Below are 12,001 nucleotides of genomic sequence, written 5' to 3' on the forward strand. Positions count from 1 at the left end.
GGTTTGCTGTGTAGGCAGCTGACCCAGGTAGTCTGACACTCAGGCACTGGAGAATTTATGCTCATGGCCAATACCATACTATTTCTCCCCTCTCTGTGCCCCCAGAATCCCAGACATTTTGGAGGGAACAAGGGCTTAGAAGCCAGACTACTGGGGTTTCAATCTAGCACCTAGCTGTGTTACCTTGGTAAGGCACCTCACCTCTCTAAACCTCAGTTTCTCCATCTGTAAACGGAGATAATAACAGTCCTTGTCGAAAAGGATTGTTGTGAGGATTAAATGACTCAATGCATTTTAAGCATTCAGTACATGCCTGATACACAATAAGTACTCAACGAGCCATTTCATAAGTTTTTATTAAGCTCTCTCTAATGTGTTAGGTAGGATGTTAATATCTCCGATTCCTTTTCTTGCTAATCTCTTATGTTTGGTGTGCCCCCAAGAGTCCAGATGGGGGAAACTGAGGCCCAGCTCTTGGGCATCAAAGCTCTAGAGGTGAGAGGGGCAGTCTGGGGCTGCCCAGCTCCTTCCTTCCTCCTCTTCTCGCACACCCACTGTTCAGGCCCACGCAGTAGTTATTTTGGAGCTGAGTTATTCCTGAGCATACCCCTTTGGGGAGCTTCTGTGTTTCTCAGGGGGTGGTTTCCAAGGACTCAAGGTAACTTTCCCAGGGGCAGGACAAAGTCAAAGGCCTTGTACCGGGGGCAGATTAATCAAAGGCACGGGAACCTGGGTACCCTTGTCTCCTGCTCCAGGGACCTCAGCTGTCACCTGCTGTCAGCACTGGTGGGGGCTCAGGTCTGAGGAGGTGCTAGGCAATCCCGGGGATGCTGGCATTGCTCCTGGAAGGCGTGTGCCTGTTCTTCCCGGGGCACAGTGAAGGGGTATGCCCTGCTGAGGAAGGGCAGGGCTGTGGGGGCCAGCTGGGGGCAGGAATGAGTGGGAGGCTGAATTCCTGAGAGGGCCCCGCCCCATCCCGCCCTCCTGCCTTCCCTGCCCACTTCATCTTTTGGGTCTTCAGCCTCATCCTTTTTTTTTCCCCCACCACTTAGTTTCTGTTTCTGCTGTTCCCCAGCTTCTGGGGCTGGGGAGAGGGGGCTGGCCAGAGCCCCTGGGACTGAGTCTGTTCCTGGACCCAGCCACCAGCCCAATCTTCCGGGGCCAGAGCCGCCAGCCTCTCCCCAGCACCTGCTCTGGCTGTGCGTTCCTCTTGGGGGGTGGGGGGGCGGAGGAGGGGCTGGCCGATGTCACCCCCAAGCCTTCCCAGCATGCCCACCGCCCGATTCCTGCCTGTCACGACCCGAAGGCCTGGAAGGGGAGGCCCCCTGAATCTCCTGCCCCTCTTCGTCTTGGTCCCGCAGCAGTGTCCCTCAGAGCGGACTGCACAAGGAGGAGCCTGACCTTCAGCCTCAGCCCGCCAGCGAAGCCCCTCGTCGCCCAGCCCTGCCGCCCCCCTCCAAATCCGCGCTGCTGCCCCCACCGTCCCCTCGGGTGGGTAAGCGGCCCCCCCCGGGAACCGGCGGCCAGCCCCTGGCCACCCCTACGCCGCCCCACCGGCGCTCTCGGGAGCCGGTGCTGCCCGAGGACGCCACCGCCGAAGAGAAGCGAGGGAAAAAGTCCAAGTCGTCCGGGCCCTCGCTAGCGGGCACGGCGGAGTCCCGGCCTCAGACGCCCCTGAGCGAGGCCTCGGGCCGCCAGTCGGCGCTGGGCCGCTCCCCGAGGCTGGTGCGCGCTGGCTCCCGCATCCTGGACAAGCTGCAGTTCTTCGAGGAGCGCCGGCGCAGCCTGGAGCGCAGCGACTCGCCGCCGGCGCCCCTGCGGCCCTGGGTTCCCCTGCGCAAGGCCCGTTCACTGGAGCAGCCCAAGTCCGAGGGCGGCGGGCCGTGGGGCACGCCCAGGGCCTCGCAGGAGGAGCTGCGGGCGCCGGCGGGCAGCGTGGCCGAGCGGCGCCGCCTATTCCAGCAGAAGGCGGCCTCGCTGGACGAGCGCACGCGTCAGCGCAGCCCGGCGTCCGACCTCGAGCTGCGCTTCGCCCAGGAGCTGGGCCGCATCCGCCGCTCCACGTCGCGGGAGGAGCTGGTGCGCTCTCACGAGTCCCTGCGCGCCACGCTGCAGCGCGCCCCGTCCCCCCGAGAGCCCGGCGAGCCGCCCCTCTTCTCCCAGCCCTCCACCCCCAAGACCCCGCGGGCCTTGAGCCCCGCCGCCGCCCAGCCGCCCCCTGCGAGCGTCGCGGAAAAGCCCGGGGATGAGCCAGGGAGGCCCCGGGGCCGTGGGCCAGCGGGCAGGACGGAGCCGGGGGAAGGCCCGCAGCAGGAGGTTAGGCGCCGGGACCAGTTCCCGCTGACCCGGAGCAGAGCCATCCAGGAGTGCCGGAGCCCGGTGCCGCCCCCCACCTCCGAGCCCCCCGAGACCAGGACGAAAGCTCCCCCGGGTCGGAAGCGGGAGCCCCCGCCGCAGGCCGTGCGCTTCCTGCCCTGGGCCACGCCAGGCCAGGAGGGCGCTGCTGTGCCCCAGACCTTGGAGAAGAACAGGGCGGGGCCCGAGGCCGAGAAGAGGCTGCGCAGAGGGCCGGAGGAGGACGGTCCTTGGGGGGCCTGGGACCGCCGAGGGGCCCGCAGCCAGGGCAGAGGTCGCCGGGCGCGGCCCACCTCGCCTGAGCTCGGTAAGAACTCGGGGAGGGTAGATGGTGCTGAGTGAGACCTGGGCGGGAGCATGTCTGGAAAGAGGGAGACTGCTAAGCAGTTGCGAGGGTGCGGTTTCAGAAGAAATGCATGGTCCCAGGTTCCAGTTTGAGTGAAGGATTGTTGAAAGCCCCTTGTATATGACCTGTCCGATGGTGAGAGTGTGAGAATGTTTTGATGGAGGCTGGGTGGAGCGGAGCTGTGAGCAGAGATCCCATGCCCAATGCCTTCTATAACGTCCCTTGGATTTAGTGGCCTGCTGGGCTGTTGGGTCAAGGATTTAATGGTGGGGGGAAACCCTCCACACCCCTACTAGTCTGTGGGGGAAGAGACCAAATTCCATCTCAATAAATAATTGGTCATGTCCCTCTTACTGTTGAGCTTATGGCCAGCCAGTTCTCAGCATTGATCTTCTCATCCCCATACATCACCTGACCAATCACGGCTACTAAGATCTCACCCAGACTCTCTTCTAGCCTCATCTCTCCTATCTTTTGGGTCCCTGCGTGGCTGAGCTGACTGTGATCACATGCCAACCAGTGTGTTGTCTCACACTCCTGTGGATGGTGGCCAGTACCCCAAATGCCTCTACCCCTAACTCTGCTCAACTAAACATCAACTTCGGGCCACTTCTGGTGCGAGACTGAGGAAGCCATCCTCAACTCTCTCCTGCCTCTGCTGTTTTTCCAGGCCAGATATGTCAACCCCCTGCTCTTAGGACACATTGTTGGTGTCTCTTGCAGTGCACTTACCATTCCTCCCCCTTTTTTGCATCACATTATTCTTCATTTTAGTATTATTGTCTCAAGATCTTTAGAGATGATTAGGCACCTGTTCATCGTCCTACTAGCCACATTATCGAGCATCCACAGCCATGTTCCAGGCGTTGTGTTAACTGGGTGTATTACTGTATTTTAATCTATATGCCAGTTCTATAGGATGTTGGGTGCTATTTATCAGCTCCATTTAACAGATAAAACTGAGGCACAGAGATTATCTAATTTGTCCAAGGTTTTGTAGCTAGAAAACAGCATAACTGAGATCTCCATGGCTCTTTTGGCTACAGACACTGCGTTATCTGGCTCATGTGCTGTGTTCAGTCACTTTAGTCGTGTCCAACTCTTTGCAATCCCATGGATTGTAGCCTGCCCAGGCTTCTCTGTCCATGGAATTTTACAGGCAAGAATACTGAAGTGGTTGCCGTGTTCTTCTCCAGGAAATCTTCCCAACCCAGGGACTGAGCCGACATCTTTTAGTTCTCCTGCCAATGCGGGTTCTTTACCACCATCGCCACCTGGGAAGCCCGTTATCTAGCTTATAGAATGTCAGAATTAGAAAACACCCAGAGAGAGTCACGGCCATGGGGTTTTATGGTCTCTTCATGTGTACGAGCTCTCTTCCTGTGTGTGTATGGTGTCTTCCTGTAAGCAGGGACTGCCTCTTGTTTCCTATTGTGTCGCTGGTACCCATACAGAGTAACTAAGTACAGTGCTACTGTTTGGTGAATGGACACAAAGCTGATCTTCATGAGGTCTCTCATGGGTACCAGAAGCCCCTGCTGCTCCCTTTTTTTAATCCAGTGGCATCACTAGTTTGACAGTTTACCACATATTGCCCTGTCACACTAGCATTGCTTAGGTCTTGGGTTGCTATTGGCTTATTCTCTGGAAGCTTTTGAAGTCGTGTCCTCCTCAGAGCGCCTTGCACAGGGCCTGATCTATGATCGCTGATGACTGATTTGTGTAAAGACACACACAGCACAGGCCCTGTCTTCCTCCAGAAGCCAGCCTCCTAACTGTGGCTAAAATTAAGCAGCCAAACCACCTTAGAGTCCCGCCACCCTGTTCTGTTTGAGAACTCCCTTCTGTTTTCCTTTCTTCCCTGTCTCAGGAGGTTCAGGAGAGAGACCCTTTGCTCTCCAACCCTTGCCTTCCAGAAGGCCCGCTCCCTGGGTTTGCCCCCTCTCCCCCCGCGTCATTCCCACAGGGACATGTCCCCTTGCCCTCTCGCCCATGTGTCCTGCAGAGTCTTCGGATGACTCCTACGTGTCTGCTGGAGAAGAGCCCCTGGAGGCCCCTGTGTTTGAGATCCCCCTGCAAAATGCAGTGGTGGCCCCAGGGGTGGACGTGCTGCTCAAGTGTATTGTCACCGCCAACCCCCCGCCCCAAGGTGAGCTCTAGGCCTGGGGTCAGGCTAAGATTGAGAGAAGGAGGGGAGATTCTCCCTTCCCTGCCTCCCACCCCAGTCCTTGGGGGGAAGGGGAGGGAGGGGGTATGGGGAGCGGGCGGGGAGATCATCCATTCCCTGGGGCTGGCCGGACTGCTGTGTCGTGTATGTGTGTGTCTGTGTGTGCTAGGGGGTCACAGTCCCTTGAGAGAGGGGAAGGTGGGCCTGGACTTTTGTGACTGAGGGGCCAGTCCTCGGGATTCCCTGGGGTAGGGAGAGGAGTGCTGTGGGCCCTGTATGGGGTGGGGTGGGGGGAAATTGGCCCCAGTGGGTCCCTGTGGGCAAGGACAACCTGGTCACCCCGCTGCTTCCCCACAGTGTCCTGGCAGAAGGATGGGTCCCCGCTGCGCAGTGATGGCCGCCTTCTCATCCGGGCAGAAGGCGAGCGGCACACCCTGCTGCTCCGGGAGGCCCGGGCTGCTGATGCCGGGAGCTATGCAGCCACTGCCACCAACGAGCTGGGCCAGGCCCGCTGCGCTGCCACGCTGGCCGTGAGACCTGGTAGGGAGCCCGCGGGCCCCGGGGCTGGGCGGGGTGAGCAGTGACCCTTCCCACTCCTAGCCTGGTGCTTGGGCTCTCAAGCAGTGTGCATTCTAGTCCATTCTCCTGTGTTGGCTGCTCTAGTGCAAGCATTTTAAATGGCTCTGGCCCCAAGGCAGTGGCCAAATTCCCAAGGCACATGCCAGAGAGGCCAATTCATGAAGTCATTGAAGTGTGTCTTTCGACATCCTCTAAATGCCCTCCTCCCATGGCATTTCCCTGAACCAGGTTGTGTGGGGAAAGCAAATTATCCTTGAGTCTCAGAGATAAAGAATCTCCCACCTTAAAGGGTTTAAAAGCCATCAGGAGTCTTCTGAGGTCATTTCCTCTCTAGAATGGTCACTCCTATTCCCACCTCCTATAAAAACAGATGCTTTTAAGTGGCACAACATTCCCCTGCTCCCTTGCTCCTTCAGTTGAACCCAGAGCCCGAAAGAAGATGCATCTGAGAGTACCTCCTGGGACGTAGCTGAGGCTGCCTCGTTTTCTATTTTTATGAAAGTCCTTTCTTGGTGTCAGACTACTTCCTTTGGATTTGAGCCCGGTTTCTTTCAGGTTGAGGACTGGTGTTGGTGTGCATGGCTGGTTCAAGTCATTCAGGTTGCTGGGCTGACAAAGTGCTGGCCCTGGGCAGTGGTGGGGTGGGGAGGTGAGAGAGGGTAGGGGGTGTTTCAAAAGGAAAAGTCGCACGTGGGCTGTAGCCTACCAGGCTCCTCCGTCCGTGGGATTTTCCAGGCAAGGATACTGGAGTGGGTTGCCATTTCCTTCTCCAGGAGATCTTCCTGACCCAGGGATTGAACCTGGGTCTCCTGCATTGTAGGCAGACGCTTTACCATCTGAGCCACCAGGGAAGTTCATTAAGGAAATTACCACTGGGTAATCAACCTAGGTCAGCAGACCTGGGATAGAGGACAGTGCAGGGTAGATGAACCTGGTCCCGAGACTGGCAAAGCGGACTGTGGTGTTGCGAGATCCTGGACTGAGAGACATCAGAGCCCTGAAGGAGCTTGGGAATTAGGCGGGCAGGGGGAGGGGCTAGGCGTGCCTGGACAGGGAATAGTACGCCTTGTTCTGTCCTTTACTTTCACTCAGTGCTGCCGGAGACATGATTACAGAGCCCGCTGTGCTGTGGTCCTGGGTCCTCAGCACCTTCACGATCAAAGAGATTAGGGAGTTCTTGGCAGTGTCTGACCTGAGTCCCAGTCCTGCATTAGGTCCTTTGGTCCTTTGCACCTGTCTGGCTTTGCAGGCCTGCAGGTCTGCCTGTTCCTTAGCCTACATCCCCCTCCCAGGAGCCCACGTGTTAGGTATTCTTCTGCTCGCCCCTCCCACCACGCTGAATCATACCCATCCCTCCACTGCATGCTTCCGTCCTTCCATCACCTCCGGGATCTGGCTTCTGACTCAGCTCCCCGCTCCTCTTCGGGGGCCCAGGCCTGGCTCCAGGATTCCGGTCAATACCTGGCTTGGGCTGAGATTTGGCCGAGGGTTGTATGTGTGTGGTGGTGGTTGGGGGGGGTGCAGGTTTACCCCAGTACTGGCTCAGGGCCATTTGAAAGCCTTTTAAGGTTGGGAAGGAGGCTTGGGGCAAGGCAACTGTCAGCACTTGACTGGGAGTTCTATGTTCGCCACACGGAACCTCCCTGCACTTTAGTTTCCTCATTTGTAAGCCAGAGATAATTATACCATCCTCACGAATGAAAGCAAATGTGTGAACAAGCTTTATGAACTGTAAAGCTGTAGACAAATGTTAGTTGTTAGCATTATTAAGGGGTGATGTTGAGCACAGGAGCATGGGTTGCCAGGAGGCTCCCAGAAAACTGCCTCTTCCTTTTCTGCCCTTCCTTCAGCCTGTCTGGGCCTTGGGGTCTCCTTCCCTGCCCTCCCAGGCCTGCGACCCACAGCCCCTCTGTATTTCCCAGTCCCTGGGTCTTCAGCCCGCCACAGCGTCTCTGTGCCTCCTCCAGCCTGGGGAGCCAGAAAGCTTCATCACATTAGTCAGCCGCACCAGGCACTGTGGCCACAGAGCAGTTCCCATAAGCCAGGCTGGCTGGAGGGCCCCAGGGCTTGAGGGATAAGCATGTGAGTCTAGACGCGGCTGTCGTGGAGAAAGCAGATTTTCTTACCCTACAAGGCGCTGTTTGGTCCAGAGCAGCTGGACAGGGGCCAGTGGACCTAGAGAGCAGCAGGAATGGGCGGAACCTGTGGGTGGCACAGACGTTTGGCAAGGGAGGGGGTCCCAGGCCTGGAGTCTGTGGGGATTGAGGGGGTGGGGCAAGGGAAGGGTGTCAGGCAGTGTGGCTGTGGGTGGGGTGGGAGTGGGGTTGAGGGAGGGAGGGTATGGTGTCTTCTAGGAAGAGGCCTCTTGGAACCATCTTCCTTTCTTGCTCCTTCTGGCCCCCCTTGGTAACCAGGGGTGGCTGCCCAGTGCCCTCTTGGGGTTCCTCCCCCCAACAGGACAAACTTTTGAGATCCAACAGATCTCAGTTCCTGGCTGGGAACTTCGGGAACAGGGGTAACTGAAGAATAGAGTTCCATGGGTGCTGGATTTGTAGGGCTGCCTTTGCAACCCCACCCCAACCCTGGTTCCCTCCCCACCCGCCCCACCCTGCTGGATAACTCTGTAGAGACCCAGTCATGCTCCCAAGGGGTGTGTGTGTGTGTTGGGGTGAGCAGTGGGCGTGTGTGGGAGGTGTGCCTAACCGAAGCTAAGCATTCTCAGTGCTGCCCGCATCCATTGCACACACATTTACTGAGCACCAACTGGGTGCCAAGTGCTTCATGTCTCTGAGCAGCTTCTTGTGTTTGGAGAGTGTCAGATACTTTTTTCCAAACCCTTTCACATTTCTCCCTTCACTTGAGCTGCATCCCACCACATGCACCCCTTGGAGAGGAACATTTCAGGGAGTAACATTGCCGCTTTAGACTGGATGATGGAAGGGTAAAGTGACAGAGTTAGCACAAGGGCAGCAGCCTTTATTGAGCATCTGTAATCTGCTTCAGAATGCTAGAAGCAACAGGTGATTTAAAGCGATGGAAATACTCACCCATGAAACAAAAAAACTTAGCATGGATGGCAGAATACGGTAACATGTTATTGTTGTTCAGTCAGTGAGCTGTAGCCGACTGTTTGCAACCCCATAGACTGCAGCATGCCAGGCTTCCCTGTCCTTCAGTGTCTCCCGGAGTTTGCTGAAACTCATGTCCATTGAGTTGGTGATGCCATGCAACCATCTCATTCTCTGTCACCCTCTTCTCCTCCTGCCCTCAATCTTTCCCAGCATCAGAGTCTTTTTCCAGTGAGTTGGCTCTTTGAATCAGGTGGCCAAAGGATTGGAGCTTCAGCTTCAGTCCTTCCAATGAATATTCAGGGTTGATTTCCTTTAGGATTGACTGGTTGAATCTCCTTGCTGTGCAAGGGACTCTTCAGGAGTCTTTTCCAGCACCACAGTTTGAAAGCATCAATTCTTCGGTGCTCAGCCTTGTTTATGGTCCAGCTCTCACATCCACACATGACTACTGGAAAAACCATAGCTTTGACTATACAGACCTTTGTCGGCAAAGTGATGTCTCTGCTTTTTATGTGATCAGGTCTTGTGTTGATTGGGTTCTCATATGAAATCCCACCCTGGGAGGTAGGCTTTATTATTATGCTCCTGCTGTTGTTGTTGTTCAGTCGCCCAATCATGTCCCACTCTTTGCAACCCCATGGACTGCAGCACGCCAAGCCTCTCTGTCTTTCACCATCTCCCAAAGTTTGCCCAAGTTCATGTCCATTGCATCAGTGATACCATCCAGCCATCTCATCCTCTGATGCCCTCTTCTCCTTCTGCATGCAATCTTTCCCAGCATCAGGGACTTTTCCAGTGAGTTAGCTGTTCACATTAAATGACCAAAATACTGGAGTTTCAACTTCAGCATCAATCCTTTCAATGAGTGCAGGCTTGATTACCCTTAAGATTGACTGGTTAGATCTCCTTGCTGTCCAAGGGACTCTCAGGAGTCTTCTCCAGGACCATAGTTTGAAGGTATCTGTTCTTCAGCTCTCTGCCTTCTCTACAGTCCAACTCTTAATGTGAGTTAGGAAGACCATAGTCTTGACTATATATGGACCTTTGTCAGCAGAGTAATGTCTCTGCTTTTCAGCACACTGTCTAAGTTTGTCATGACCATGTTACAGATAAGGAAGTGGAGACTTGGGAAGCTTTAGCAAATTGCTCCAGAGCATCACTTATCATAGAACTTCCTGTGATGATAGAAACGTTCTTACTTGCCCTAATAGGGTAGCCACTAACTATAGGTGGCTGCTGAGGACATGAAAGGTGGCCAGTGTGACCGAAGAGCTGACTCTTTTGTTGTATTTCATTTTAGTTAAAGTGCACTGAAATTGTCTCAAGCAGCTGGTGGCTACCCTGTTGGGTGCTCAGCTCTAGGAGCAGAGGCCGCTGGAGGCCAGATCATGGTTTGAAGCCCTGTTCCTGGGTCTCCCAAGCTTGTCCTCCTAATCGCTGCACTGTACCATCCCCTCTTCCACTACCCGAAAGGGGTCAGGGTTCGAGGCACAAGGGTAAAGTTGTGCCCCGGAGCTCCTAGGGCGGGGGCAGAGACCGTCCCTGCCCGCTGTGGGTGGGTCAGCCTAGGGGCACGTTTCTGTGCTTCCTCTCTGGCCCCCACCTTCCCCGCGGCTGTAATGCTGCTTTGCATGCCTGGTGGCTGCGGTCAGCTCACCTCCGCTGTAGGCTCTGGTCAGGAGGAGGGCAGACATAGGGGACTCACGCACCCAAGCTTCCATCCAGCTGCCTTCAGCCCTCCCCTCACACGCAGGTCTTCTGTATTTGAGTCTACGGTTCTAGCATTTTCCAGCTGAGACCTTGGCCCCAGCTGGTGGCGTGTTCTCGTCTACAAAGCAAGGGTCACTTTGTAACTCCTGGGCTACTTTCCTTGGTAAGATTTGTGAGGCTCTGTGGGGCTAATGATTAGGCTAAGGACATTTGGGCCAGAAGATAAGGCTTAACAAAGCTCATTCTGGTCCCACCAATAGGACCAACACTATCATAATAGGGACGAAGTGGTTTATTGGAGGTCATCAGTGTAAAAAGAGAGGAAGAAGAAATCATGGTGCCAACATCCACCCCCCCAACCCCCTGCTTCTTCTGGCCCCTGGTCTTGGCCTGTTGCTGCAGAATCACAGGTTTTTCTTTGGGAAGGCAGCAGCTGCCCATGGAGGGGACCTTGAAATGTCACATGGCCCTTTTGTCCATCTTTGCTGGCAGTTTGGACAGCATCTAAGAAAGCAATGTGGTCCCTTGACCTGACTCAGCTCACCCCCACCCTGCTCTCTACTGGAAGCAAGTTGGCCTACAAAAGCTGCTGTCCCAGAGTGGGAGTCATCACGCACAGCTGGCAGAAGAATGAGGGGGTGTCCAGTGGTTAGGACTTCATGCTTTCACCACTGAAGGCCCTGGGTTCAATCCCTGGTCGGAGGACTGAGGTCCCACAAGCCATGTGGTATGGCCAAAAAAGAAATAAAAAAAAAAGAATGGGGGCTTCATCCACCATTAGTGGCAATTTATCTAAATGTGTGGCAGCCCCAAGTAGGGAATTAACCGCTTCCATGGCTAGGTCAGGCCCACCACGTGAAATTCTCTCCACTTCCAGGTCCATTTTAAGCCAAAACAGAAACACTCTCAGCACAGCCCTTCTCCTTCTCCAAGTGGGGACACTTCCTGGCAGCGCCTGTGGATGCTCGCAGCTGCAGGCCAGCCTGTGCCCTCCCTTCCCTCACTTCCCCGGCGGGGTTACCCAGCAGACATTTAGAGGAATTGCCTCTAGAGGACCTCCCGAGACAGTGCGTGTGAAGAGCGGGCTGTGAACAACCCAACCACATATGTCAGTGCTGTGAGCCTCCAGCACGTTACCCCTTCCTCAGGTACCTCCCAGAGCTCCCCTTTGCCCTCAGAGTGAAGGCTGCACCCCTGAAGCAGACCTTGACTGCCTGGGCCTGAGCATGACCCTGCAATGGCCAGAGACACTGACGCTCATGTCCCACTTCTTTCTTCTTTACCTAGTTTTGAGCCAGAAGGATGAGCTACAGTTCACTGCACACGCTTTCTGCCTTTGAGCATTTGCTCAGCTGGTTTCCTCTGCCAGGAATGCTTTTTCCTACTTAAACCAAACTCTGAATTCTAATACCACCCTTCCATCAGTTCTCCCTTCTTCCCTGAGCCGAAAGTAACATCCTGTTCTCTGTATTCATCTGGCCCTTATCAGTAAGCCCCAGTCTTGCCACCTTATTCATGCTGGATATTATAGTCGTGTGAGTATCTGGTTTGTCATCTCAACCAGCTGGAAGTTTCCTGAGGACACTGCTCTTCTCTTCACCCCTGCCAGCTCTCCCAGTCATACCTGGAGGCCCTCCTGGACAGCCAGGGCTGGAGTGGACCACAGAAATGGCAGTGAGGGTAGAAGCTTTCACAAAACCTCTGGGAAAGCCTAGGTCACATGCAGAGGCTGAGCGGGATGCGAATCTGCCAAGGGAGGTGAGGATCTGCCTG

At 55.5% G+C, this 12,001-nt stretch overlaps 1 protein-coding gene and 1 non-coding gene across 10 annotated transcripts in view; one reads left to right on the forward strand and one right to left on the reverse strand.

Annotated features, from left to right (window-relative positions):
* SPEG (striated muscle enriched protein kinase) overlaps positions 1–12,001 on the forward strand; it is a 58,405-nt gene that overhangs the window by 11,770 nt on the left and 34,634 nt on the right. For all 9 annotated transcript variants that reach the window (XM_042244285.1, XM_042244287.1, XM_027965219.2 and 6 more), the window contains 3 exons: positions 1,362–2,662; positions 4,707–4,850; positions 5,226–5,408. In XM_042244285.1, the coding sequence (XP_042100219.1) occupies positions 1,362–2,662; positions 4,707–4,850; positions 5,226–5,408 (1,628 nt within the window). The remainder of the gene's footprint in view (positions 1–1,361; positions 2,663–4,706; positions 4,851–5,225; positions 5,409–12,001) is intronic.
* TRNAC-ACA (transfer RNA cysteine (anticodon ACA)) lies at positions 6,226–6,298 on the reverse strand. Its single transcript has one exon. It is a non-coding gene; the product is annotated as a tRNA-Cys (tRNA).

The sequence above is a fragment of the Ovis aries genome, chromosome 2 (assembly GCF_016772045.2).
Source record: "Ovis aries strain OAR_USU_Benz2616 breed Rambouillet chromosome 2, ARS-UI_Ramb_v3.0, whole genome shotgun sequence".
NCBI classification, from domain to species: Eukaryota; Metazoa; Chordata; class Mammalia; order Artiodactyla; family Bovidae; genus Ovis; species Ovis aries.